The 27,146-nt window shown below is 57.2% G+C and overlaps 1 protein-coding gene across 12 annotated transcripts in view; it reads right to left on the bottom strand.

Moving 5' to 3' along the window:
• Positions 1 to 27,146, bottom strand: part of nfia (nuclear factor I/A) — a 159,646-nt gene that overhangs the window by 11,376 nt on the left and 121,124 nt on the right. For 3 of the 12 annotated variants that reach the window (XM_023813232.2, XM_072699581.1, XM_072699580.1), the window contains exons 5-10: positions 16,096 to 16,213; positions 14,508 to 14,635; positions 11,924 to 11,974; positions 7,614 to 7,742; positions 706 to 884; positions 20 to 185 (exon numbers count right to left, since the gene is read on the bottom strand). In XM_023813232.2, the coding sequence (XP_023669000.1) occupies positions 20 to 185; positions 706 to 884; positions 7,614 to 7,742; positions 11,924 to 11,974; positions 14,508 to 14,635; positions 16,096 to 16,213 (771 nt within the window). The remainder of the gene's footprint in view (positions 1 to 19; positions 186 to 705; positions 885 to 7,613; positions 7,743 to 11,923; positions 11,975 to 14,507; positions 14,636 to 16,095; positions 16,214 to 27,146) is intronic. The other 9 variants (XM_072699583.1, XM_072699586.1, XM_072699577.1 and 6 more) reach the window with 5 other exon arrangements.

Here is a 27,146-nt window from a genome sequence, read left to right as displayed (position 1 = left end):
ACAGTGTGGAGGTACTCACTTGGTGAGGTGGGGGAGTTGCCCCCCCCCTCGGTGGAGGTGGAGGGAGGTTTGGAGTCTGGCACGGGCAGGGGCACAGGTCGCGCCATGGGTGGGGGGGGTGGGGGGGGCAGCATGGGCGTGGGCAGGAAGGGGTTGTGCACCTTTCCCTGGCTGCTCCCGTTGGGCTGTACCGAAACGGGGAGAAGACAGGTCAGCACTGGGAGGTGAGGAGCGTCCCCCCCCTTCCTGGCAGACCCGGCAGGTGTTACCCAGACGATCTCACGACTTTGCTCAGATGCACCGGGGCCGCAGACGTTAGTGTGCCCGAACTGGACCCCCCCCACCCTCCCCTCCCCGCCCCATGCGACCGCATGCGTCACTGCTGGGGCCAGAGAGCGCACGGCGCATTAAGGACCCATATCGATTCGCCGTCTAGACGTAAATATATCAGCTGTCTGACTGCAGACGTTGGGCGAGACCCACAGGCACGCCCCCCCCCCCAACCGGCCTGCCGGCGAGACAGCCACGCTGCGCCGCTTACATGCGTGCATGCGGTTGGCGCAGCCATGCGTCACGTATAAAACACGCCTGGCCGTGCTGACCACGCACACACTTCACAGACATGCCGTGGTGTGGGGGAGGGATGAAAAAGAGGACAGGAGAGGGGGAAGAGGGGGAAAGGTTCTTTAAAATGGTCCTTCTTACATTAAGGAAGCCCACCTGTCCGGCCTGCTGACCACTGTCAGGGCAGACAAGCTGGACAAACTCCTTGAGGGTCTCCTGGGGGTGGTAGCGGATGGCTGGGTGCGAGAAGTAGGAACCCGGCTGTTGGATGATGGGCGACGTGGGAAAATGCAGGCTGGAGGGCGTGGTGTGTGGACTCGCTGCAAGAGAGAGACACAGCGCATTAGGGGTTGGCTGCAACAGAGAGACACGGCGCGGTAAGGGCTCACTGCAGCAGAGAGACATGGCACGTTAGGGACTCGCTGCAGCAGAGAGACACAACGTGTTAGGGACTCGCTGCAGCAGAGAGACACAGCGTGTTACGGACTCACTGCAACAGAGAGACACGCCGCATTAGTGGCTCACTATAGCAGAGAGACATGGCACGTTAGGGACTCGCTGCAGCAGAGAGATACGGTGCATTAGCGGCTCGCTGCAGCAGAGAGACATTGCACGTTAGGGGCTCGCTGCAGCAGAGAGACACAGCGTGTTAGCGGCTCGCTGCAGCAGAGAGATACGGTGCATTAGTGGCTCGCTGCAGCAGAGAGACACAGCGTGTTAGCGGCTCGCTGCAGCAGAGACACAGCACGTTAGGGGCTCGCTGCAGCAGAGAGACACAGCGTGTTAGCGGCTCGCTGCAGCAGAGAGACACAGCGTGTTAGCGGCTCGCTGCAGCAGAGAGACACAGCGTGTTAGCGGCTCGCTGCAGCAGAGAGACACGGCACGTTACATACTCACTGCAACAGAGAGACACGGCGCGTTAGTGGTTTGCTATAGCAGAGAGACACGGCACGTTAGTGGTTTGCTATAGCAGAGAGACACAGCGCGTTAGGGGTTCGCTACAGTACACAGACACAGCGTGTTAGCGGCTCACTGCAGCAGAGAGAAACGGCGTGTTATGGACTCGATGCAACAGAGAGACACAATGTGTCAAGGACTCTGCAACAGAGAGACATGGTAAGTTAGGAACTCGCTGCAACAGAGAGACACAGCGCGTTAGGGCCTGGGGGGTGGGGGGGGAGAGGCAGGCTGCATGCTCGGACGTGCATATTGGGGAGGCATGCTAACAGACACGCACGTGCGCACACACACACACACACAGGTTTGTAACTATACTTTGCAGGGACTCTCCATTAATTTCTATGGGAAAAACTCTAATCACAATATGACGACCCCTACCCACCCCGAACCTTACCCATAAGTAACCAAACCAAATACGAGACTTTTGGCATTTTTTTCTTTTTTGATTCCATTCACAGATCTTTGTGGGGACCTGAAAAATGGTTCCCACAATGTTTAAAAATCAGGTTTTTAATACATTCTGGGGGACATTTGGTCCCCACGATGTAATATAAGCCTAATCCACACACACACCTCCCAAATACCCCCACGAGAGTAACTGCAGGAACCAGTCCCAGTGAATGAATGAGTTGGTCCCGCTAGCCTGCTATCTGAGCTAGTGGCGCTTATTTAGAAAGTGAGGTTATCTACCCCCCCCCCCCCGCCCTGTCCCGCACAGGAGAAACGACGCAGCCTCGGAACAGGACAAAATGTTCAGGCTGGTATTTCATTATTGTCATTTTTTTTGGAACAAGTTAATACAAAAGCGATAAAAACTCGGCACGGGATAATAAATGGCTGGGGGGGGTGGGGGGGGGGGGGCGGAGCGCGATGTCGCATCTCGCACCTGCGACCGACGGCTTCTTAATGCATCGGGGCTTATCGGCTCTTTAATTGTGAGCGGCTCAATCTAATTAGACTGCTCTTAATAGTGGTAATATTGGCTTATTGGTTATTAGTATAATACGGCGCGCTCTGCGGCTGTGATGTATTGCGGCACAGTTAATAAGGCCGGCTGCTCCCATTTCCTGTATCAGCGCCGGGCTCCCTTTCAGGGGAGATGGTAAGCTGATACTACGTAAACATTGTTAAAGCCACAGTTCCTCACTGCAGTAATTCACTTAACTTTGTGTGATTTATGGCTCTGTCAATAGAGAATGACTGGAAACCCCGGCCGCTGCTTCGCTATGTAGGCGTCCTATTTACAGTAATAATACAATGGATGGCTTTTTCTGCCCTCCGCTGACCCCCCACCCCACCCTACCCCCACCAACCTGCATTTTTTCCCTCACTCCCCACCCCCCCATCCCAGTTCTGGGGCACACACACACACACACACACACACACACACACAGGTTTGTAATTATATCTTTGTGGGGACTCCCCATTTATTTCTATGGGGAAAACTCTAATCCCCACATGACGACCTTAACCCCTAACCAGCCCTAACCTTAACCATAAGTAACCAAACAAAATACGAGACTTTTGGCATTTTTACTTTTTTTATCGTAGTCATAAATCTTTGCGGGGACCTGAAAAATGGTCCCCACAACCTCAAAATAACAGGTTTTTATTACATTGTACACAATGTAATATAAACATAATTCACACACATACACATGTGTTTGTGAACGCGGATGTTTTCTGACACCCCAGAAGTGCACAGATGCAGAGATGGTGGAGTGCCCCCCCGAACCCCCGCCCCACCACGCGCACCCCCACCCTGCCCTGTCACAGTCCCGTCTGACCTCTGGCTAAAACGGCATCCATGCGGCGTGGGCAGCGGCTGCTCAGGACAGGCCTTTAATTTAAACTTTAACTTGGCTTTCATACGACCCGATCAAACGTCATCAGCTCCGCGTCAGAGCCGTGAACCGCTATGGTGACACGCTGCCTGCGAAGGTCAACCGAATCAAAATCGATAAATAAATCTGCCTTTTCCATATGCAGCCCTCTGGGAGGCGCCGCGTATCGGACATCCATCATTCGATACCGCGGCTCTTTGGATCCCACATCGACCTGTTTGCATTGACGTGCGGAGCCGGGCAATATTCCCGTGCCCCCCTGCAACTCCCGCGCAGCACCGCAGCCTCAGGAAGTGCCCCCCCCCCATCCGGCAAGCACGGGATAGCCGCAGCGTTCGGACCGGGGGCCTTTAAGGCTGGTTTCGGAACCTGAAACCATGCACAGAAGGGCACGGGAGATCCCGGCTGTATCCCCAGCTGTATCAGCAGGTGTCATTTATGAATAGATTACAAAAAAGAGTTATAAAATAAAATAACACATTTTTAACAGTTACATAATTTAACTTTTGACCAAGTGTCTCCAAGGAAAGTATCCATCAAAGAGTTTTGAACTTAAACTTAATCCCGTTGAGCTTTGCGCCAGCTGTACACAGGTCTCTAATATTTATTTACGCAGCGGTGCGTACCTGTGCTGAAATTGCAAACCAACAGCCCTTTTACAATATCACAGGCCGTAAGCTGGAACTTAATGATTCACAGGCTCTCCTGCTATCTTTAATGGTGTGTGAGCCGCCCGCGAATCGCGGCGAGACCACAGTCCTAGGGTGCGCTCCCTGCCTTAGCCTCTGTATGCCTCAGGGGGCGCCGCCGCGCAATGTGGCTTTCATAGCCATAGATACAGGGTGCTGTGAACATGGAGGGCAAAGCAACCCGGTTGTCACTACAGGATCTGAGTCGACCGTGGATTTGAGTCAAGCATATGCTGCCCATCTGAGTCAACCGTGTTAAAATATTAAAGTATTAAACTATTCAAGCAATAAAGGGCTATGTGCCAATCCTGCACCCTTACCCATGATAGACAGCTAAGGTCATCTCTTGTATTTGCATACATTTTCATACAATGGCTGATTATCTTTTATTGTCTATACTGACACTGGCAAAGTCCCTCACAGGAACTGGATATATATGTTTTTTCTGTTTGACTTGCTTTTACTTAGTTTTATTATTTTTTTTTTAGTTAATTTTATTTCTCTTTTAGTTGCTTTTGTATTTGACTTCCAACACTGGCACATGTGCCGCTCACATCCACGGTTGACTGACATTCTGTAGTGACACCAGTACTCGGGCTTGGAATGAAGGGCACGATGTGACAGAATGGGAGTGAAGAACTGCTAGGGTCTAGTGGGGACTTTGGGTTGTTTCTCAATATGCGTACTTGACCATACTTGTGATCTCGTATACCCGTTTTACTCCATCTTCCATTGCCGAAGATCGGTTCCAATACCAAAAACAGAAGTACAGCGGATGGTAAAAATCCCCAGATGTCATTCTTGCTCTGCCCTAAATATCAAGGATACATCAGTTCCATCCTCGATAGATGAGACCAGTCCCTGATTCATTGCATCCCAATTTTGTTCTTGGGAGGAACCCAAGGCAGGTCTTGCCAAGACCACAAGTACAATCTTTGCATTCTTGGTATTGAGAAACACCCCATGTGACAACCATGTGATACCCATGTGACGAACATGTGACACCCATGTGACGAACATGTGATGACCATGTGATGAACATATGATGGCCATGGGAAAACTATGTGGGGATCAGAGAAAATATCCATTTGTGTTAGTACCAAAGACAAGTATATTACAACTCCCTCTCACTGCCCAAACCAAGCAAAAAAAGGCATGTCATGTCACATCGGTAAGGAGATACTGACCCATCTGTGGCCTTTTCCTGACAACACCGCGCATATTGATGTGCTGTCTGAATATTACATTTTAATCTCTTTCTACACATGAAAAATGTTCAGTGGACACTGGATGATGGAACATAGAGACTAAGGGGTATCTGCCCCCCCCCAACCAATGAGACAGGTATGATTAATGAAGCACCCAGTGCCAAGGGGCGCCCCCCTGTGTGTGACATGGGAACAGCGGAGTGGGGGGAGGCCGGGCAGGCCTGATGAGGCCTCTAATGGGGGCTTTTAGCTGCCTTTAGCGCGTAATTATGGCCCGTTACATGAAAGTGAGCGCTGGCATGGCAGGTCTCTCAGAACGGCAGTCCCAGTGGGTGGCCCCCGCAGTTAATCTGGGGGGGCTCTGCTCCGGTGACAAATATGTAAATAATAACGCCATCCTGAAAGGGAGAGCGGTTCAGACAGCTGTCGGGTATGCGCCCCCCCTCCCCCCGCCCATTGTATGACGCCTGTGTGGATGGCCGCATGCGGGGCATGAAGAGGCCGGATTAGTTCCACTTTGCAAATCGCATTGCTCCACTGGCTTTTTAAAAAAATTCATCTATTTATTTATTTATTTATTTTTTGATCACTGACTTTACTGGAGGAAGATACTTACAATCCAAAGGGGATTATCAAAATAACTACGCATGTCTTAAAATGTTCTGTTTTTTCCATAAAGATTATTTCTGAGATGTTTTAGCATCGCTGGGACCCGCATTATGGTCCTCACCAGGCACGTTGGTTATTCTGTTACTTGTGTGTGTGATTCAGTTGGTTAAGACCCTATACCTCTGCTCAGAAGATCACTGGTTCGAGTCCCAATGTCAGCAAAGTGGTTTCGACACTGGGTCCTGGAGCAAGGCCCTTAACCTGCAACTGCAGCAGGAACTGTCTGGCACTGCTGTCCCAAGTGTAAGTCGCTTTGGATAAAAATGTCTGTGAAATTAATAAATGAACAGCGCTGACATTTCCCGTATTAAAAAAAAAAAAGTCTTTAGTGCACATGACTTTTGAAAAAGGACAGTTTTTTTTTCCCTCTCAGGTCCTTCAGAATGCGGCACGTCACAGTGTGTTCACAGTCCTGCCCGTGACCGCCTCCTGTGGTTCTGACTGGAAAAGTGTCCCACACGGTCCCTCAGGGGGATTCCACTCGCGGCCTAACACTGTAGAATGTCCTGGCATGATGGAATTCGCATGTGGTGCGGTAGGAAGGCGGGGAAGTGATAACAGGTGAATCCAGACATGAGAACGGTGTTCAGGTTAGTGACGCAGCAGATTACTAACTAGATTAGAGTTTCTCAACCCAGTCTTCGGGGGCACTCCCAAACAGCCTCCCTGGGGGGGAACAAAAATGTGGGCGGTCTGTGGGTCCCCAAAGACTAGCTTGAGACACACTAAAGTAGAACTTCCTTCTGTCGGCCATCTTTTTAAAGTCCAAGCCAAATATAACCAACACTGGTTACCTCATCTGATAGAGTTAATAAAAATTACACTCTTACACCATGATGACAACGAAGTGATGGGCAGTGGGGTGGGGTGGGGGGGTGGGGTACCAAGTCTTGGTTTATTCATTTGCAAATACTGAAGCGAATGTTTATGCCGTGAATGAAACAAAATGCCCGTCAAGTGAGAAAAATCTAGGGGCAAGAGATTCTACTCCCCACTTCGGAAGAGTCCCTGTGGTCCGAGGCTGATGGCCCTGCCTGATCCTACAGCTAGTAGGCGCTCACTGGAGACGAAGAAAATTATGCAAGGGTGCGGCCAATCGGCACACGCGAGCTATAAATGACGAGCCAGTCACACACACACACACACACACACACAGGTTTGTAATTATATCTTTGTTGGGACTCTACAATCATTTCTATGGGGAAAACTCTAGTCCCAACATGACGACCTTAACCCCTACCCATGCCTAACCTTAACCATAAGCAACCAAACATGGTACGAGGCTTTTGGTTTTATGACTGCATTCACAGATCTTCGTGGGGAACTGAAAAGTGGTCCCCACAATGTCAAAATAACAGGTTTTATTACATTATAGGGAACATTTGGTCCTCACAATGTAATATAAACATAATCCCCACACACACACATACAGAAAATATCTATATGCCTCTGTCTGAGTTTACATCTTGAAGAATTTTTAAAGTAAAGGGCTTATGGTTGGGGGAGTGCTGATTTGTGCCCCCCCCCCCCACTGGCCCCGACATCACTGTCCCGGGGGCTGAGGCGGGTGATGGTTTCCACGGCGTCCGAGGCCAGGAGGACGTAGGGTGCCAGATGTGGTGGGTGTTTCGAGGGTTGGACAGGGTGGGGCGAGGTGGGGTAGGGGGAGGGGACCTCACCTCTGGGTCCTGTAATGACAGGCCGATGATGGTGTGTGAATGCCGTTCGGGGGGAGGTGGTCTGCGAAGGCACAGGGCTGCTGAAACCAGACTTCTCTGACTTCTTTAATGTGGTAGGCGATGGCATCCCTGGCAAGAATGATCGATAAGTGTAATTTAATAATGCAAGGTCATGGAGACACAGGCTGGGTCACAGGTGAGGGAGGGGCGGGGAAAAGGTGTGGCGTGGAAGGAGGGGGCGGAGAGTTGAGCTGTGGGGGGTGGGGGGGGGCAGGGCGGAGGGAGTGGTCAGGGCCCAGCGGACCGTCGTGTGAATTGTGATTGCGTTGGGGGTGTCCTCTAGAGGCGTGGCTCTGAGAGAACTCTGAGCCCAGAGAACATGTACGCTTAACTGTGAATGATGTGTGTGACCATCCTGGGCCTTAGGGGGGCGCTGTGAATGATGTGTTCCTGCCTGCAGTCGGACATTAAATATGTAAGCAATGTGGACTTACAGTAAATGGTATAACTCTACTTTATATATACTGTAACACTGCATGCAGAATAGTAAAAAACTGATAGCTTTTCCTAAATGGGCATCAGCTACAATTGGTGAAATTCACACTTTCTGTTTCATTCTCGTTAAATTAATATGGGTATGTATATTAGATTTACACGTATTTTTGATAATGTTAGTTTTTTGTTGAAATGCAATGGCTTTTGGGACTGTAGTTAATAATTCATTAGCATAACATCTTTGTTAATGTGTCGATTAGCATGGGTCTATGGATGGGGGTACTGTTACTTTTTGTATATGTAAAAATATGCATGAAATGGGAGAAGTAAAAAAAAAAACCAATGTGGCTAAATGGAAATGAAGGCAACTGTTCCTGGTCCGTGGGCTGATGGGCGGGTGGGGTGGGGGGGGGGGGTGAGATGAGGGCAGGAGGTCAGATGATGGAGACATGGGGGAGAGAGACAGGTTAGGCTGACGGCAAGGCAAACAGTTAGAGTGGGGGGGCCACGCTTCGCCACCGAGGTGACACCAAGCACAGGGGTTAAGAGACAGAGCAGAGGCAAGCATCAGTCAGTACAGACATGCAGGGCAATGCCACACACATATCAGCCATACGCCTCAAAGGTTGAAAAGCTTTTTCTGGGATGGTTATCCCCCCCCCCCATAAGCAGAGCAGAATCTGATGTCTGCTGACGATGGCGTGGACCGTCAGCTGGTTGGGTTCACAAAGCTCTGTGGCCTCCGCTCACTCAGCGAAGAGGGTCTGTCTGTGCTCCGGGCTCAGGGCCACGCAAGCGTTTGCAGGTAGATTCTCAACCTTTGTAGGGTGCTTCAATGGCCATTAGCAATGGAACATGTTCATCCAATGGTAAAGAGGTTCATCCAAGCTCATCCAATGGGACAAAATGACAGTTACCCGTCATGATCCGTACATCCCGCCGCCATCGTGCTATTCGCTGGCCCAACACCCACCTTGCTCTTTCCCCATACCCTAAATTCAGAGTTATGTCAGAAGCAGGCATGCGTGAGGGCGTTCTGAGAGAGCACATGCACCACTCGCCAAGCTCGGCACCCCTGCAACGTCGGCCTCCTGGGAGGCCACGGAAGAAGGGGCTGGGCAGGGGGTGTGCGTGTGTGGGGGTGGGGGGGTGTTGGAGGTACCTGATGGGACATGCGTTGTGTGTGTGTATGTTGGGGGGGTGAACTGGTGGAGCTCTTCATGGTGGTTTCTCCAGCTGGGGGTTTACAGTTTTGCTCTCCCATTCAGAGAGGGGGCGCCCCTCTACTGGCCCCTCCCCCACTTGGTTTACCGACTTATGCTGGGGACCGGTGACAAGAGGGAGGGGCACGTATGAAGGGAGGGAACAAGGCTGGGGTGGGGGGGGGGCAAGGCGTGAGAGAGTTACAGGGCAGGAGGGCGACTAATTCTTTTCAAGACCCGCCCCCTGGGTCACTCCCCCATCTTTAGGAGGTCACAGCGTCTTTGTTAGGGATGAAAAGATGAAGGTCTGTTTGAACATGGGACGTACTGAACGGACCAGGAGCTCAGGGCCACTTCACCAGGACGAGGCCCCCTAAGGCGTCTGCCTCCCTGCCTGTCTTGGTGGTCTGGCCAGGATTAAATCTCACAACACCCTCTCCAAAACACACCCAAACCAAAAATCAGTTCGGAAACCCCATGTTGTCCCAGGCTACAACCATGCTACTTGAACCGAAAGAATCTCATACTCTTGAGTATTTTACCATCGGTTCAGATAAACTATGGCCGCTGATGGTCATTCTTCACCCGCTGACGACATGAGACCAGAACTCGTACGTTTCCTGTTGTGCAAGTCGAATACCTCATGTCTGGGTCTGTGAATGCTGGCGGGACAGGCCCCGATAACTGCTGGACCCCCGCGGCCCTGTAAGTGCCAGAACTGCGTCCATTCTCCTTAAAAAGTTGAGCAATACTAGGCATTACGTGTATAGCGATCTGGCAAATGGGTGTGTGACGCTAGCATTTGATTTTGGCTCAGACTGGGGGGAGGGCAGGCATTTGGCCAATAAAGGCCGTCTCAGCTGAGTTCACCGCCGGCGTGAAAGGGGCGAATGTTCCTGGGAGGGAAGAAAACCACGGAAAACCACGGAAAACCACGGAAAACTGCTTAAGAGATAAGCAGGGCTGATCTATGCTAGACGCTAATCCTTAATCTTAAAAACACCAGCTCTGTTTCCTCTTTCCCAAAAGGGGTGGAGGGGCAGCTGCTGCCAGGGCATTCAGATGGGACATGCGTACTTTCAGAAGACAAATCCAACAGACAAATCCCGGCTCTCTGGTCCGGCGAGATGAAAGGCCGAGTGGGAGAAGGAGCCGCACTTTGAGGTGGCTAACAGTCAAGCGTGCTACACGCTAATCTTGCTTTCAAAAGCCCAGCGGCTTCTGTTGTTTCCTCCAGATAAAAAATGATGACAAAGGAGAGCCAGGCATGGCGCAGATGCCCCCCCCCCCAGTCAAGGGGTCCGGGTTTGAGTCCGCCGGCTCCTCACAGTCGCCCATGCCGGATTGTGGTCGATAAACCCGCGGCTGCTTCCTGGGGGAGGGGGGTGATCGCTTGGGATGCGGGGGGGGTGCCTCTCACTCCTTTCGGCCCCCAGTGCTCGCTGAGGGCGGGGGTCCACCAGTGAGTAATGAACACCTGAAGAGGTTCTGTCAGGTGGAATCAAAGCTCAGCCATACTCAGCGCTTTCTTTTCCGAAATGTTATTACGCTCTGGGCCGTTCCCCCATCCTTTCATCCCCTCCTCTCTTCCCCCGTCTCCTGACAAATTGACGGGCCGCCAGCGAGCACTGAGGCGATTCCGTATCGAGCATGTCACCCTGGCCCATGTGCCCCTGCGCTCCTCCGGGGCACCAATCAGCTGCGGAGTGGGGGGGGGGGGGGGGTTGACATGGCACAGATCTAGCCTCCTGCCCACCTTCGTCACTAACACTACACCTTTGCACGTCACCCCATTGGAAAGCCATCCGCCACAGTAAGCTCTCCTTTTCTCAGCCCCCCCCCCACCCCCCCAAGTCCCCAGTATTTCAAAGCTGCCAGGTTTCCCTAAAACCAAGCATGGCCATGAGAAGCCCTTTGGCCCCGCCCAGAGCAGGCTGAACCAACAGTTTCTAGGGGCGAGGATAAAAGACTCATGAGGGAAATGGTCACTTAGAGCACAACAGGGTAATGAAGGCAGTGCTCATCTGAAATAGCCCTTTTTTACATAAAGACGGTGAACGAAAAGGACGCTGTCACAGGTGAAGGTCTCAGGTGATACCGAATATTCCTTCGGAAGTGAACGCATGCAGGCAGGGCAAACGGGTGTGTGTGTTTGGGGATTCTCCCCCCCCCCCCCCACACACACACACACACACACACACACACACGGCTGCAAAACCTCCCATTCTGGGGGGTGCCTGAATGATCCCCAACTGACACTCAAGATGCAACACCAGCCCCCCCCCTCCCCCCCCCCACTTGCATGCACCATTCGACGATCCCAACTCCCAACACGGGACCCCAAACGTGCGCTCTCAGCAAGCGACAACGCACAGCGACACACCAGGGACGCTGCAGGGACTCCGCTCAGTACGCGTGCGTCAGGCAGGACGTCTCACCCCCCCCCCCCCACCCGTGGGGCGGGGGGCCCTGCTTACACACAGTCACGCCAGCCGAACGTGTACCTGGACAAAACACCCACAGAACAAGACACCACGACAAGCTATTCTCTCTCGCTCGCTCGCTCGCTCTCCGGCACGCGGTGGGAAATTGTAAACATTAATGTTTCATTACCTTGTCTTGAGATGAACGTATTAGCTAGCGAGCCGCGTAGCTTATATCCAGCTTTGAGAGACAGAAAGAAACAGGGGGAAAGGAAAGGAGAGGAAAGAGGCAGGTGAATATACCTCAGAGCAACCAGCATTACCTTAGCAATTAACTATTCATGCGGGCCTCGCTCCCTCGCTCCCTGTGCTGAGGCTCGCGGCTGGATCACGTTCCCGAATCAGAGAGCTCAGAGCAGGCGCTCTGACACAGGGACCAGTAAGCCGCTGCCCCCCCCAAACCCGCCTCCCGCCCCCAAGCACCACACCCTCACAGGTGGGTCCGGCTGACGACCCAACTGTCACGCAACCTCGCCGCAACGGAAGAGGCTGGTTCTCCCATTGCTTTGCGCTGCTGGGGCTTTGGATCGCTGCAGTTCTGAAACCGGACCCACCGGTAAAAGCGCTCACTGTCTGAGGTGGGACCTCCGCGGCATAAGGGGTACAGGGTGGGGGGGTATGAGGAGGAGCAGGGGAGACACACATGCCACCACACTTCATTCACGACATACAGGAGCCTCCTGAACGCCGGACAACATCTCTGGCCATTTGAGGGACCTTTACAGCAAGCCCAGGATCATACGTGAGATTATTTGGTGGACGCCGATGTTTAATCTGATTGCAAAACCCGGGGAGAAAGGATTTACTTTTCAAAGCCTTCCACTTTTGGCACGGAAGATCCAGGGAGATCCTGTTGCCTTCCGAGAGCCAAGGTGCGGAGGCGCGGTGACCCTTAAGCAGATAGCTGGGGAAAACCCACCAACCCCAAGAGAGCGTCCTCACGGGCACGACACCCGAGCTACAGAAAGCAAAGCACATCCGAACCTGGACTGCAGCATCTCCTCAAGGGCCTTTACGCATTAAAGCCACTCGCAGGGATGTGAAGACAACGGCGGACAGGAGACTCTTCAGCCGTGTCGCTCATTGGGATATTCCGGGTTCATCCGGAGTTCATTGCTAAAGTTAGGGGTCACCGCTGGCTTCCCGTTGAGCTTGGGAAGGTTACGGATGGAGCAGAAGCGAAGCTGAGAGACTCCTGTAAGGTCCTCAGCTGCATCTGCTGGGCTCTGTCACACTCGGGGACGCGAGGTGACGCCCGGGCGTGCACGTCAACGCAGCTCAGAGACGGCTGTGACAGAGAGTCGCCTGGCGAGGCCGACTCTATATTTACAGCCCCTGTCAAACCTGAAGGCCAACATTCAGGAAGAGTGATTGTGTTTAGTGCCATATGTTAATGTCCTAGGAGCTGGAATCAGCAGATCTCTGTAAATATATTTTCCACTTCTACCGCCGGTGTAATCCCTCCCGTGCGGAGTCCAGCAGGGTTGGGGGGGGGGGGGGGGGTGAATTTGGTATGATGTAAGAGGCTCCAGAGGAGAATGGGAAGAGGATGGATTTACAGCCCAGAGCTCAAGGCACAGCGGTGACTTCCGCAGGACAGCAACACCCCCAAAGCAGGGACACACTGCGGACCCACAGCGCACTGTGACAGACAGGAACAATCACACACAGAAAGATGCACCTGCGCACAGCAACAGTCATTCACAGGCAGGAACAATCACACACAGAAAGATGCACCCCCAGAAATCAAGTCATTCAAGGACAGGAACAATCAAACACAAAAAGTGCACGCTAGACAGTGACCATAATTTACAGACAGGAACAATCACAGACAGAAAGATACACCCTATGACAGCAACTATAACTTACAGATGGAAACAACTGCACACAGAAGGATGTACCCATAAAAAGCAACAGTCATTCAAGAACAGGAAAAATCACACACAAAAAGATGCACCCCAAGACAGCATCCATAATTTACAGACAGGAACAATCGCACACAGATGTGCTCCCAGACAGAAACAGTCATTCACAGGTAGGACCAGTCACACACAAAAAGACAGACCCCAAGACTCAAACAGACAGGAACAACTGCACACAGGACCTCACACAAACAAGCACAGAAATGTGCAGACATTTACTCATAAAACAACACATATAAACACACACCTACAGATGCACATAGGACAGCTCTTCTCACAGCCTTCTCTACAGACCGTATCCATGTAGCATTTAACAGAAAACTACCACACAAACATGTCAAAGTCATTATTTCCCAGTAGATTTATGGTCCTCATAAAAATGGGTTTTTAATTCACAAGCAGCTTGGTTTCTGCTTGCTCAGGTGAGCTAGCAGTCCAAGGCGTTTAAGGGGAAGAAATAAAAATGTAGAAATAAAGCGACAAGTCTGGAAAGTTCTGTTTTGGAAGAAACTTAAGAATGCAGCCAACAGCAGGACTATTGACTATTTCTGATAAAATGTGAGGAACCAAGATGAGATTTGTTAAAACACATGAATCGACAAATATTAGGCCCGTATTTGTTTTTCATATTTCTTGCTAACCAGGTTGCAATCAACGTTACAAAGGCTATACAGTCACATTTCTGTTATTAGTGAAAGACACCACATACACACACACACACATACCCATCACCCCCCCCCCTTAGGCATGGAGGGGGTGGGGGCGCAGTGGGAGGGGCCCTGGAGGACATACCTGGCTCCACGTCGTGCCAGCTGCTGGCCTGGCTGCCGCTGCCGGGGGAGCGACCCTGCCCAGGGTAGTAGGACTCCTCCCCAGGACTGTCCACCTCGTCTTCCATGCACTTGATTCGCTTTGCCGAGCTGGAGGGCAAAGAGGGGGTCACTGGCCTGGCATAACCGCAGTGACAATCAGGTAGCTAAATATACGTTTGGAGTTGGTGACTCTCCATTCATTTCTATGGGGAAAACCCTAATCCCAACATTACAGCCTGAACCCCAACCCAGTGCTAATCATAACCATAAGCAGAGGTGGACATTTCAGGTCCAGAAAGTAAAAATCCAGACCAAGATTTTGTTTCAACCAGCCAGCTGAGTACTCTGTCACTGTGACTTTTTATGCCCAACTGATTGGTTGAAACAAAATCCTGGCTTGGATTTTTACTTTCTGGGTCTGAAATGTCCACCTCTGACCATAAGTAACCAAACTAAATACTTTTGGCAATTTTAGGTTTTTGACTGCATTCACAGATCTTTGTGGTGACCTGAAAAATTGTCCTCACAACATCAAAAGGTTTTTATTACATTGTGGGGAACATTTGGTCCTCACAATGTAATATAAACATAATTTACACACACACACGCACACAGTATAATTTTGTGTCCCGAAAAACGGAAACAGAAAGGGATGCTTTGTTCCTCGACCCCTCTGGATCCACCTGTCCTCCGGTGGGCTCTGCACCGGGGTGGGGCATATGGGGGGGGGCAGAGCCTCATGAATAAGCAGCCCTCCCCAGAGTAAAGGCCAGATGAATGGTAATCCTCTTAAACAGCAGTGACTCTGGCCCCGAATCAAGAGCAGGGATCACAGCAGCTCCCTTAAGCAGAGTGGCCTGTGGGGGGCGCCCCAAGCAGTGCAGAGGTGGCCCGGGCTGCAGCGTACAGAGGTCAGGGCTCCATGAGGGCATGGTGTTGAAGACAAGTGTAAGAGATGCTGCCATTTTAATGTCAGTCAGATCTTGACACCATGACAAAAGCACCAGCAGACACCCCCGCTTCGGGTTGGCCCGTAAAGCAGGCCCAGAGGACACTCCTGCACTGTTCCCCCACCCCTCCGCTTCGGGTCAGAGCGTAACGCAAACCCAGAGGACGCCCCACACCATCCCCTCGCCCCCAGCCATGCCGCGGCTGACGCATTCGCGCTGAGGAGTTAGCACTCCCCGTCTGCGTGTTATACCTTCCCTGCATGGGCTTCCTGACCACATGCACACACATGCCGCGAGCCTGGAGGGGGGTGCCCCAGAAATACCCAGTCAGCGTGGTCACATGGTCTGTCCACCTGCCTGCAGTCAGGCAGAGCGGTGGCATCAGGCCAGAGGGCAGGAGAGTCCGTGATGGGCCACTTTCCGGGGGTAAAGAGTGGCGGGGGGGGGTGGGGGGGGCAGTAGAGACAGCCCATGTTTACCTTGACTCATGCCTGTCCCCTTTGTCCTTCTTCCTTGTTCCTGCAATGAACCCCAACCCGACTGACAGCTAGCACCACCCCCAGCCCAAGCCCCACCCTCTCAACCCAAGCCCCGCCCCCTGCCTCCATCATGTAGTACCTGCTGGACGAGGTGCTCGGCAGTGGTCGGCGCATGGCCCCCGGGCTCATGCTGTAGTAGGAGGAGCTGTCCAAGTCAGCCAGGGAGAAGTTGGGTCCCGTCCCTGCAGCGATGGGGGCTGCGAGATGCACAAGGAGACAAGGCAAGGTCATGGATCCTGTACACTCAAACAGCAAGGTGCTTAAAGGTACAACTGGGTTTCTATTGTTGGGATTCCAGCAAAACGCCTACACTGTTACAAGGGGGCTCACCATGTAGATGGAATCCCTGCAACACTCGCGGTGGAGGACAGGGGTGAAGGCCAGGCTTTTTATACAGGATGTTCAGGTGAGCATGTTTCTGATGGGGACAGTGCAAACGCATGGGGGTGGTGCAGGCTGTGATGGGGAGGATTCTGGGAGAGGGGGATTCTGGGAAGGGACAGCTGGTACCCAGGGGACGAATGCCGTCAGGTGGATTAAGTTTAACGAGTGGTGATCCTGAGGTGGGATGGGGCTGGAATCGATAAACTCTGAGTCATCTCTTTATTCTGCACACCCCCCAAACCCGGAACGCCCCCCACCACCTCACGCCATGGTTATTTACGAGGTGCAGTTAAAGCGGCCCCCACATTTGCATGGCTAATAGTGGGACGTGAAGTAATTTGTGTGAGAGCTAACCTGGGCAGCGGACCGCAGTAACTCAGCCGTCCCACCCCACCCCCCCACCCCCACGCCCCCCCCCCCCCCCCCCCGGCTGGCCACGGGTGAGAAAAACAGCCACACTGCAATCTCCCTGACTGGAGCGGAAATCAATCACAAAGGTAATCCGCAGTCCCCCCTCTTAAGGGCTTTATCAAGTGCTTTCCGTGGGGGGGGGGAGGGGGGAGCAGCTAAATGCAGCCTGTCCGTATCGAGCTCGTATCGATCTGCCCCCCCCATGGCCCCCCACCCCTCGCATCTGTCTTTCCCTCTCTCTGATTTAACCCCCCCCCCCCCCCCCCAACCTCGTTACCTGGAAGTGCATTAGCGGAAACTTTAAGTATATCTGTTTAGCTTTTGAGGTTTTCACGGGGTGGGGGGGCATGGTGGTCCAGTGGCCAGGGTGGGGCCCACGCTACAGAGATGAAGGCTGGGTGTCAAACTCAGCCGATCCGAAACCCAAAGCACGGGGGAGTGGGCTCCTCTCATGAAAGCGTGCCCCCCAGGCATCCCACGGTGATCGTCCGCCTTCCGCAGATGAGCCCCCCCCTCCCCACCCCTTGTCTGAATACCGCCCACACACTGACACACTGGAAGCGCAACCTTAAAAAAAGCTGGAGGGGGTTTCTTTTACAAAAAAAAAAAGAATGAGATTGAAATCAACAGAACGGGGCACCAGAGAACTAACTTCAGAAGTGGGTCCCCCCCCCCGTGCTTATTGCTTTATCGACTGGCCCCTGCGATGAGGGCCTCGTGCCCTGACAGGACTCTGGCCCGGTTCTGCCGGATCAGCGCTTCCTGCGAAGCTCTCCAGACCTTCCTCTCTGTTTCCACCGGCACTTTTCCCCAGAATAAAAGTGAAAAATGATGGTAACAAAAAAAAATGAAAAGAAGCAGAGGATGGAAATGGCCTGAGAGCAAAGTGGGAGCACGGGGAGCCGGGGCTGGCAGGGGGGGCACGGCCCAGCCGGGGCTGGCAGGGGGGGGGGGGGCACGGCCCAGCCGGGGCCACAACCCAACAGACACAGCGGCCCCACATGGCTGCAGGATTTACCGCCTGGATTATTAGGGTTCCCAACATCTTGGGGCCGTGGGTTCGAGTATGCCCTAGGCCGGCGTGTTTCTGAGATCCTGTGCATGGCTGTAATGTGTCCTTAGTGCGTGACACCATGTGCACATGTGCATGCGTGAGACTGCAGTGGGAGCGGCTCTGAATCGCGGGACACCGCCGGATGCGCGAGGGACAGAAGAAGAACGGTGCAGGTGATGATGGGTGCTGGGGGGTGGGGGCATCTGTGATAATCACAGCTGCGTCTTCAGATCCAGATGGCAGAGCTCCCTGGAATGCCCCCCCAGCCAATCTGTGTTGGTGCGAGAGCCACGCCCAGAGGTGGTGCCAGGCAGTGCCAGGCTGTGGTGAGCCTGTGACAGAGGGGGGCTTCTTCCCCGCTCGCTGCTCCTCCATTATTCATCCCTCCCCCCCAGTCCTGTCATATGGCGACCCTCCCAGTGCCAGGCGGGGGCCAAGGAAATCCCAGCCATCCCCACTCCCTGGCCAGCTAATCCACACCATCCGCGGTGTGCGGGACAGTGAAATAACCTGGACTCTGGGTCTCTCCCCCCCCCCCCCCCTTCTGAGGCTAGGGGTAGGAGGGGAGGTGGTCTAACCTTGCTGGAAGAAACCTCTCCCACCTGTCGGCTCCCCCTCCCTCCCTCCTTCCCTCCCTCTGGGGTACGCTAGGATTCTGTCACATCCATTGACAGAAGCCACCAGAAGGGAATGCCTCCCTTCCCAGGAACTGGGGAAGGAGCTGGATGGGGAGGAGAAAATGGATAGGGAGGGAGAAGAGGAGAGAGCCATGGTGGGGTGGGGGGGCAAGAGGGTAGTATGGAAAAAGAGGACCCAATCTCTGAAATTACCCAGGCCCGGTATTGACCGGCCAATTATGTGGAGTTCCATTTACAAAAACGCAGCCATAACTGCTAACTTTATGGAGACTTTCATCTCTCTCCTGCGCCCCCTCCCCCCCCCCCGCCCCCGCGTGCTGCTTTAATAGGATATTGATCGACAGAAGCAAATTCGATTGGGCTGCCACTGAATTGTGTAATGGGTGCACAAAGCCAAGGTCACAGCACAGAGACAGGCGGGGTGGGGTGGGATGGGGGGGCCTGTCGTTCATTCAATATCGCGACCTTTCATCTTCCAGCGGGAGCGGGAGTTTGAGCGGCTCTGCCTCTCCCATTCACTTAGATAAACCACACGCGCCTCCCTGACGCGCCACTGCCTGCCCTCATGCCATCCCCACGCCGCCGCCCTCACACCGCCACCCCCACACCACCGCCCTCACACCGCCGCCCTCACGCCGCCGCCCTCACACCACCGCCCTCACGCCGCCGCCCTCACGCCGCCATCCTCACGCCGCCGCCCTCACGCCGCCGCCCTCACGCCGCCACCCTCACACCACCATACTCACACCGCCGCCCTCACGCCGCCGCCCTCACGCCGCCACCCTCACGCCGCCACCCTCACACCGCCATCCTCACACCGCCGCCCTCACGCCACCATCCTCACGCCGCCACCCTCACACCACCATCCTCACGCCGCCACCCTCACGCCGCCGCCCTCACACCGCCGCCCTCACGCCGCCGCCCTCACACCACCACCCTCACACCGCTGCCCTCATACAGCCGCCCTCATGCTGCGTTCACACTGCCATCAATTTGCCCTCACACCACCCACCCTCACTTTGCCATCATGCCACCCGCCCACACTCTGCCCTCACGCTGCCACCCCTATGCCCTCACACTGCCCTCCCACTACCCTCATGCCACCTACCCATGCCCTCACACTGCCCTCATGCCACCACCCCTACGCCCTCACACTGCCCTCCCACTACCCTCATGCCACCTACCCATGCCCTCACACTGCCCTCAAGCCGCCACCCCTACGCACTCACACTGCCCTCACGCCGCCACCCCTACGCCCTCACACTGCCCTCATGCCACCACCCCTACGCCCTCACACTGCCCTCCCACTACCCTCATGCCACCTACCCATGCCCTCACACTGCCCTCACGCTGCCACCCCTACGCACTCACACTGCCCTCACGCCGCCATCCCTACGCCCTCACACTGCCCTCACGCCGCCACCCCTACGCACTCACACTGCCCTCATGCCACCACCCCTACGCCCTCACACTGCCCTCCTACTACCCTCATGCCACCTACCCATGCCCTCACACTGCCCTCAAGCCGCCACCCCTACGCACTCACACTGCCCTCACGCCGCCACCCCTACGCCCTCACACTGCCCTCACGCTGCCACCCCTACGCACTCACACTGCCCTCACACTGCCCTCATGCCGCCACCCCTACGTCCTCACACTGCCCTCCAGCTACCCTCATGTCACCACCCCTACGCCCTCACACTGCCTTCACGCTGCCACCCCTACGCCCTCACACTGCCCTCCAGCTACCCTCATATCACCACCCCTACGCCCTCACACTGCCCTCACGCCGCCACCCCTACGCACTCACACTGCCCTCATGCCACTACCCCTACGCCCTCACACTGCCCTCCTGCCGCCACCCCTACACCCCCACAGTGCCCTACCCATGCCCTCACACTGCCCTCAAGCCGCCACCCCTACGCACTGACACTGCCCTCACGCCGCCGCCCTCACGCCGCCGCCCTCACGCCGCCACCCTCACACCACCATCCTCACACCGCCGCCCTCACGCCGCCCACACGTCACCACGCCCTCACGCCACCACCCTCACACTGCCATCCTCACACCGCCGCCCTCACGCCACCATCCTCACGCCGCCGCCCTCACACCACCATCCTCACGCCGCCACCCTCACACCACCATCCTCACGCCGCCACCCTCACACCACCATCCTCACGCCGCCGCCCTCACACCGCTGCCCTCACGCCGCCGCCCTCACACCACCGCCCTCACACCGCTGCCCTCATACAGCCGCCCTCATGCTGCGTTCACACTGCCATCAATTTGCCCTCACACCACCCACCCTCACTTTGCCATCATGCCACCCGCCCACACTCTGCCCTCACGCTGACACCCCTATGCCCTCACACTGCCCTCACGCCGCTGCCCTCACGCTGCCACCCCTACGCACTCACACTGCCCTCACGCCGCCACCCCTACGCCCTCACACTGCCCTCCAGCTACCTTCACGTCACCATCCCTACGCCCTCACACTGCCCTCCAGCTACCAACACGTCACCACCCCTACGCCCTCACACTGCCCTCACGCCGCCACCCCTATGCCCTCACACTGCCCTCACGCCGCCACCCCTACGCCCTCACACTGCCCTCACGCCGCCACCCCTACGCCCTCACACTGCCCTCACACTGCCCTCATGTCACCAGCCCAACGCCCACACACTACCCTCATGCCGCCACCCCTATGCCCTCACACTGCCCTCACGCCGCCACCCCTACGCCCTCACACTGCCCTCCAGCTACCCTCACGTCACCATCCCTACGCCCTCACACTGCCCTCCAGCTACCCACACGTCACCACCCCTACGCCCTCACACTGCCCTCCAGCTACCCACACGTCACCACCCCTACGCCCTCACGCCACCACCCCTACGCCCTCACACTGCCCTCCAGCTACCCACACGTCACCACCCCTACGCCCTCACACTGCCCTCCAGCTACCCACACGTCACCACCCCTACGCCCTCACGCCGCCACCCCTACGCCCTCACACTGCCCTCATGCCGCCACCCCTACGCCCTCACACTGCCCTCCTGCCGCCACCCCTACACCCCCACAGTGCCCTACCCATGCCCTCACACTGCCCTCAAGCCGCCACCCCTACGCACTGACACTGCCCTCACGCCGCCGCCCTCACGCCGCCGCCCTCACGCCGCCACCCTCACACCACCATCCTCACACCGCCGCCCTCACGCCGCCCACACGTCACCACGCCCTCACGCCACCACCCTCACACTGCCATCCTCACACCGCCACCCTCACGCCACCATCCTCACGCCGCCGCCCTCACACCACCATCCTCACGCCGCCACCCTCACACCACCATCCTCACGCCGCCACCCTCACACCACCATCCTCACGCCGCCGCCCTCACACCGCCGCCCTCACACCACCGCCCTCACACCGCTGCCCTCATACAGCCGCCCTCATGCTGCGTTCACACTGCCATCAATTTGCCCTCACACCACCCACCCTCACTTTGCCATCATGCCACCCGCCCACACTCTGCCCTCACGCTGACACCCCTATGCCCTCACACTGCCCTCACGCCGCTGCCCTCACGCTGCCACCCCTACGCACTCACACTGCCCTCACGCCGCCACCCCTACGCCCTCACACTGCCCTCCAGCTACCCTCACGTCACCATCCCTACGCCCTCACACTGCCCTCCAGCTACCAACACGTCACCACCCCTACGCCCTCACACTGCCCTCACGCCGCCACCCCTATGCCCTCACACTGCCCTCACGCCGCCACCCCTACGCCCTCACACTGCCCTCACGCCGCCACCCCTACGCCCTCACACTGCCCTCATGTCACCAGCCCAACGCCCACACACTACCCTCATGCCGCCACCCCTATGCCCTCACACTGCCCTCACGCCGCCACCCCTACGCCCTCACACTGCCCTCCAGCTACCCTCACGTCACCATCCCTACGCCCTCACACTGCCCTCCAGCTACCCACACGTCACCACCCCTACGCCCTCACACTGCCCTCCAGCTACCCACACGTCACCACCCCTACGCCCTCACGCCACCACCCCTACGCCCTCACACTGCCCTCCAGCTACCCACACGTCACCACCCCTACGCCCTCACACTGCCCTCCAGCTACCCACACGTCACCACCCCTACGCCCTCACGCCGCCACCCCTACGCCCTCACACTGCCCTCATGCCGCCACCCCTACGCCCTCACAATGCCCTCCAGCTACCCACATCTCACCACCCCTACGCCCTCACACTGCCCTCCAGCTACCCTCATATCACCACCCCTACGCCCTCACACTGCCCTCACGCCGCCACCACTACGCACTCACACTGCCCTCATGCCACTACCCCTACGCCCTCACACTGCCCTCCTGCCGCCACCCCTACACCCCCACAGTGCCCTATCATTGCCCTCACACTGCCCTCCAGCTACCCTCACATCACCACCCCTACGCCCTCACATTGCCCTCACGTCACCATCCCTACGCCCTCACACTGCCCTCCAGCTACCCTCATGTCACCACCCCTACGCCCTCACACTGCCCTCACGCCGCCAGCCCTAAGCCCTCACACTGCCCTCCCACTACCCTCATGCCACCTACCCATGCCCTCACACTGCCCTCATGCCACCACCCCTACGCCCTCACACTGCCCTCCCACTACCCTCATGCCACCTACCCATGCCCTCACACTGCCCTCAAGCCGCCACCCCTACGCACTCACACTGCCCTCACGCCGCCACCCCTACACCCTCACACTGCCCTCATGCCACCACCCCTACGCCCTCACACTGCCCTCACGCTGCCACCCCTACGCACTCACACTGCCCTCACACTGCCCTCATGCCGCCACCCCTACGTCCTCACACTGCCCTCCAGCTACCCTCATGTCATCACCCCTACGCCCTCACACTGCCCTCACGCTGCCACCCCTACGCCCTCACACTGCCCTCCTGCCGCCACCCCTACACCCCCACAGTGCCCTATCATTGCCCTCACACTGCCCTCCAGCTACCCTCACATCACCACCCCTACGCCCTCACACTGCCCTCACGTCACCATCCCTACGCCCTCACACTGCCCTCACGTCACCATCCCTATGCCCTCACACTGCCATCACGTCACCATCCCTACGCCCTCACACAGCCCTCCAGCTACCCTCATGTCACCACCCCTACGCCCTCACACTGCCCTCACGCCGCCACCCCTATGCCCTCACACTGCCCTCCCACTACCCTCATGCCACTTACCCATGCCCTCACACTGCCCTCATGTCACCACCCCTACGCCCTCACACTGCCCTCCCACTACCCTCATGCCACCTACCCATGCCCTCACACTGCCCTCAAGCCGCCACCCCTACGCACTCACACTGCCCTCACGCCGCCACCCCTACGCCCTCACACTGCCCTCATGCCACCACCCCTACGCCCTCACACTGCCCTCCCACTACCCTCATGCCACCTACCCATGCCCTCACACTGCCCTCATGCTGCCACCCCTACGCACTCACACTGCCCTCACGCCGCCACCCCTACGCCCTCACACTGCCCTCACGCCGCCACCCCTACGCACTCACACTACCCTCATGCCACCTACCCATGCCCTCACACTGCCCTCAAGCCGCCACCCCTACGCACTCACACTACCCTCACGTCACCATCCCTACGCCCTCACACTGCCCTCACGTCACCATCCCTACGCCCTCACACTGCCCTCACACTGCCCTCATGCCGCCACCCCTACGTCCTCACACTGCCCTCCAGCTACCCTCATGTCACCACCCCTACGCCCTCACACTGCCCTCACGTCACCACCACTACGCCCTCACACTACCCTCATGCCGCCACCCCTACACCCCCACACTGCCCTATCATTGCCCTCACACTGCCCTCCTGCTACCTTCACGCTGCCACCCCTACGCCCTCACACTACCCTCACGTCACCATCCCTACGCCCTCACACTGCCCTCACGTCACCATCCCTACGCCCTCACACTGCCCTCACGTCACCATCCCTACGCCCTCACACTGCCCTTCAGCTACCCTCATGTCACCACCCCTACGCCCTCACACTGCCCTCACGCCGCCACCCCTACGCCCTCACACTGCCCTCCCACTACCCTCATGCCACCTACCCATGCCCTCACACTGCCCTCACGCCGCCACCCCTACGCCCTCACACTGCCCTCATGCCACCACCCCTACGCCCTCACACTGCCCTCCCACTACCCTCATGCCACCTACCCATGCCCTCACACTGCCCTCACGCTGCCACCCCTACGCACTCACACTGCCCTCACGCCGCCACCCCTACGCCCTCACACTGCCCTCACGCCGCCACCCCTACGCACTCACACTGCCCTCACGCCGCCACCCCTACGCACTCACACTGCCCTCATGCCACCACCCCTACGCACTCACACTGCCCTCAAACTGCCCTCATGCCGCCACCCCTACGTCCTCACACTGCCCTCCAGCTACCCTCATGTCACCACCCCTACGCCCTCACACTGCCCTCACGTCACCACCCCCACGCCCTCACACTACCCTCATGTCACCACCCCTACGCCCTCACACTGCCCTCCAGCTACCCTCACGTCACCACCCCTACGCCCTCACACTGCCCTCACGCCGCCACCCCAACGCCCTCACACTGCCCTCATGCCGCCACCCATATGCCCTCACACTGCCCTCCAGCTACCCTCACGTCACCACCCCTACGCCCTCACACTGCCCTCCAGCTACCCTCACGTCACCATCCCTACGCCCTCACACTGCCCTCACGCTGCCACCCCTACGCCCTCACACTGCCCTCACGTCACCACCCCTACACCCTCACACTGCCCTCACGCCGCCACCCCTACGCCCTCATACTGCCCTCACGCCGCCACCCCTACGCCCTCACACTGCCCTCACGTCACCACCCCTATGCCCTCACACTGCCCTCCAGCTACCCACACGTCACCACCCCTACGCCCTCACACTGCCCTCCAGCTACCCACACGTCACCACCCCTACGCCCTCACACTGCCCTCCAGCTACCCTCACGTCACCACCCCTACGCCCTCACACTACCCTCATATCACCACCCCTACGCCCTCACACTGCCCTCACGCCGCCACCCCTACGCCCTCACACTGCCCTCATGCCGCCACCCCTACGCCCTCACGCCGCCACCCCTACACCCTCACACTGCCCTCCAGCTACCCTCACGTCACCATCCCTATGCCCTCACACTGCCCTCACGCCGCCACCCCTACGCCCTCACACTGCCCTCACGTCACCACCCCTACGCCCTCACACTGCCCTCACGCCGCCACCCCTACACCCTCACACTGCCCTCCAGCTACCCTCATGTCACCACCCCTACGCCCTCACACTGCCCTCACGTCACCACCCCTACGCCCTCACACTGCCCTCACGCCGCCACCCCTACGCCCTCACACTGCCCTCCAGCTACCCTCACGTCACCATCCCTATGCCCTCACACTGCCCTCACGCCGCCACCCCTACGCCCTCACACTGCCCTCATGTCACCACCCCTACGTCCTCACACTGCCCTCACGCCGCCACCCCTACACCCTCACACTGCCCTCCAGCTACCCTCATGTCACCACCCCTACGCCCTCACACTGCCCTCACGTCACCACCCCTACGCCCTCACACTGCCCTCACGCCGCCACCCCTACGCCCTCACACTGCCCTCACGCCGCCACCCCTACGCCCTCACACTGCCCTCACGCCGCCACCCCTACGCCCTCACACTGCCCTCACGCCGCCACCCCTACGCCCTCACACTGCCCTCACGCCGCCACCCCTACGCCCTCACACTGCCCTCCAGCTACCCTCACGCCGCAACCCCTACGCCCTCACACTGCCCTCACGCCGCCACCCCTACGCCCTCACACTGCCCTCACGCTGCTGCCCTCACGCTGCCACCCCTACGCCCTCACACTGCCCTCAAGCCGCCACCCCTACGCCCTCACACTGCCCTCCAGCTACCCACACGTCACCACCCCTACGCCCTCACACTGCCCTCCAGCTACCCACACGTCACCACCCCTACGCCCTCACACTGCCCTCCAGCTACCCACACGTCACCACCCCTACGCCCTCACACTGCCCTCCAGCTACCCACACGTCACCACCCCTACGCCCTCACGCCGCCACCCCTACGCCCTCACACTGCCCTCACGCCGCCACCCCTACGCCCTCACACTGCCCTCCAGCTACCCTCATGTCACCACCCCTACGCCCTCACACTGCCCTCACGTCACCACCCCTACGCCCTCACACTACCCTCATATCACCACCCCTACGCCCTCACACTGCCCTCACGCCGCCACCCCTACGCCCTCACACTGCCCTCATGCCCCCACCCCTACGCCCTCACGCCGCCACCCCTACACCCTCACACTGCCCTCCAGCTACCCTCATGTCACCACCCCTACGCCCTCACACTGCCCTCACGTCACCACCCCTACGCCCTCACACTGCCCTCACACCGCCACCCCTACGCCCTCACACTGCCCTCCAGCTACCCTCACGTCACCATCCCTATGCCCTCACACTGCCCTCACGCCGCCACCCCTACGCCCTCACACTGCCCTCACGTCACCACCCCTACGCC

This window comes from Paramormyrops kingsleyae, chromosome 15 (assembly GCF_048594095.1).
Source record: "Paramormyrops kingsleyae isolate MSU_618 chromosome 15, PKINGS_0.4, whole genome shotgun sequence".
Taxonomy (NCBI): Eukaryota; Metazoa; Chordata; class Actinopteri; order Osteoglossiformes; family Mormyridae; genus Paramormyrops; species Paramormyrops kingsleyae.
Note: the sequence above shows the minus strand (reverse complement) of the source record. Positions and strands in the feature narration are given on the sequence as shown.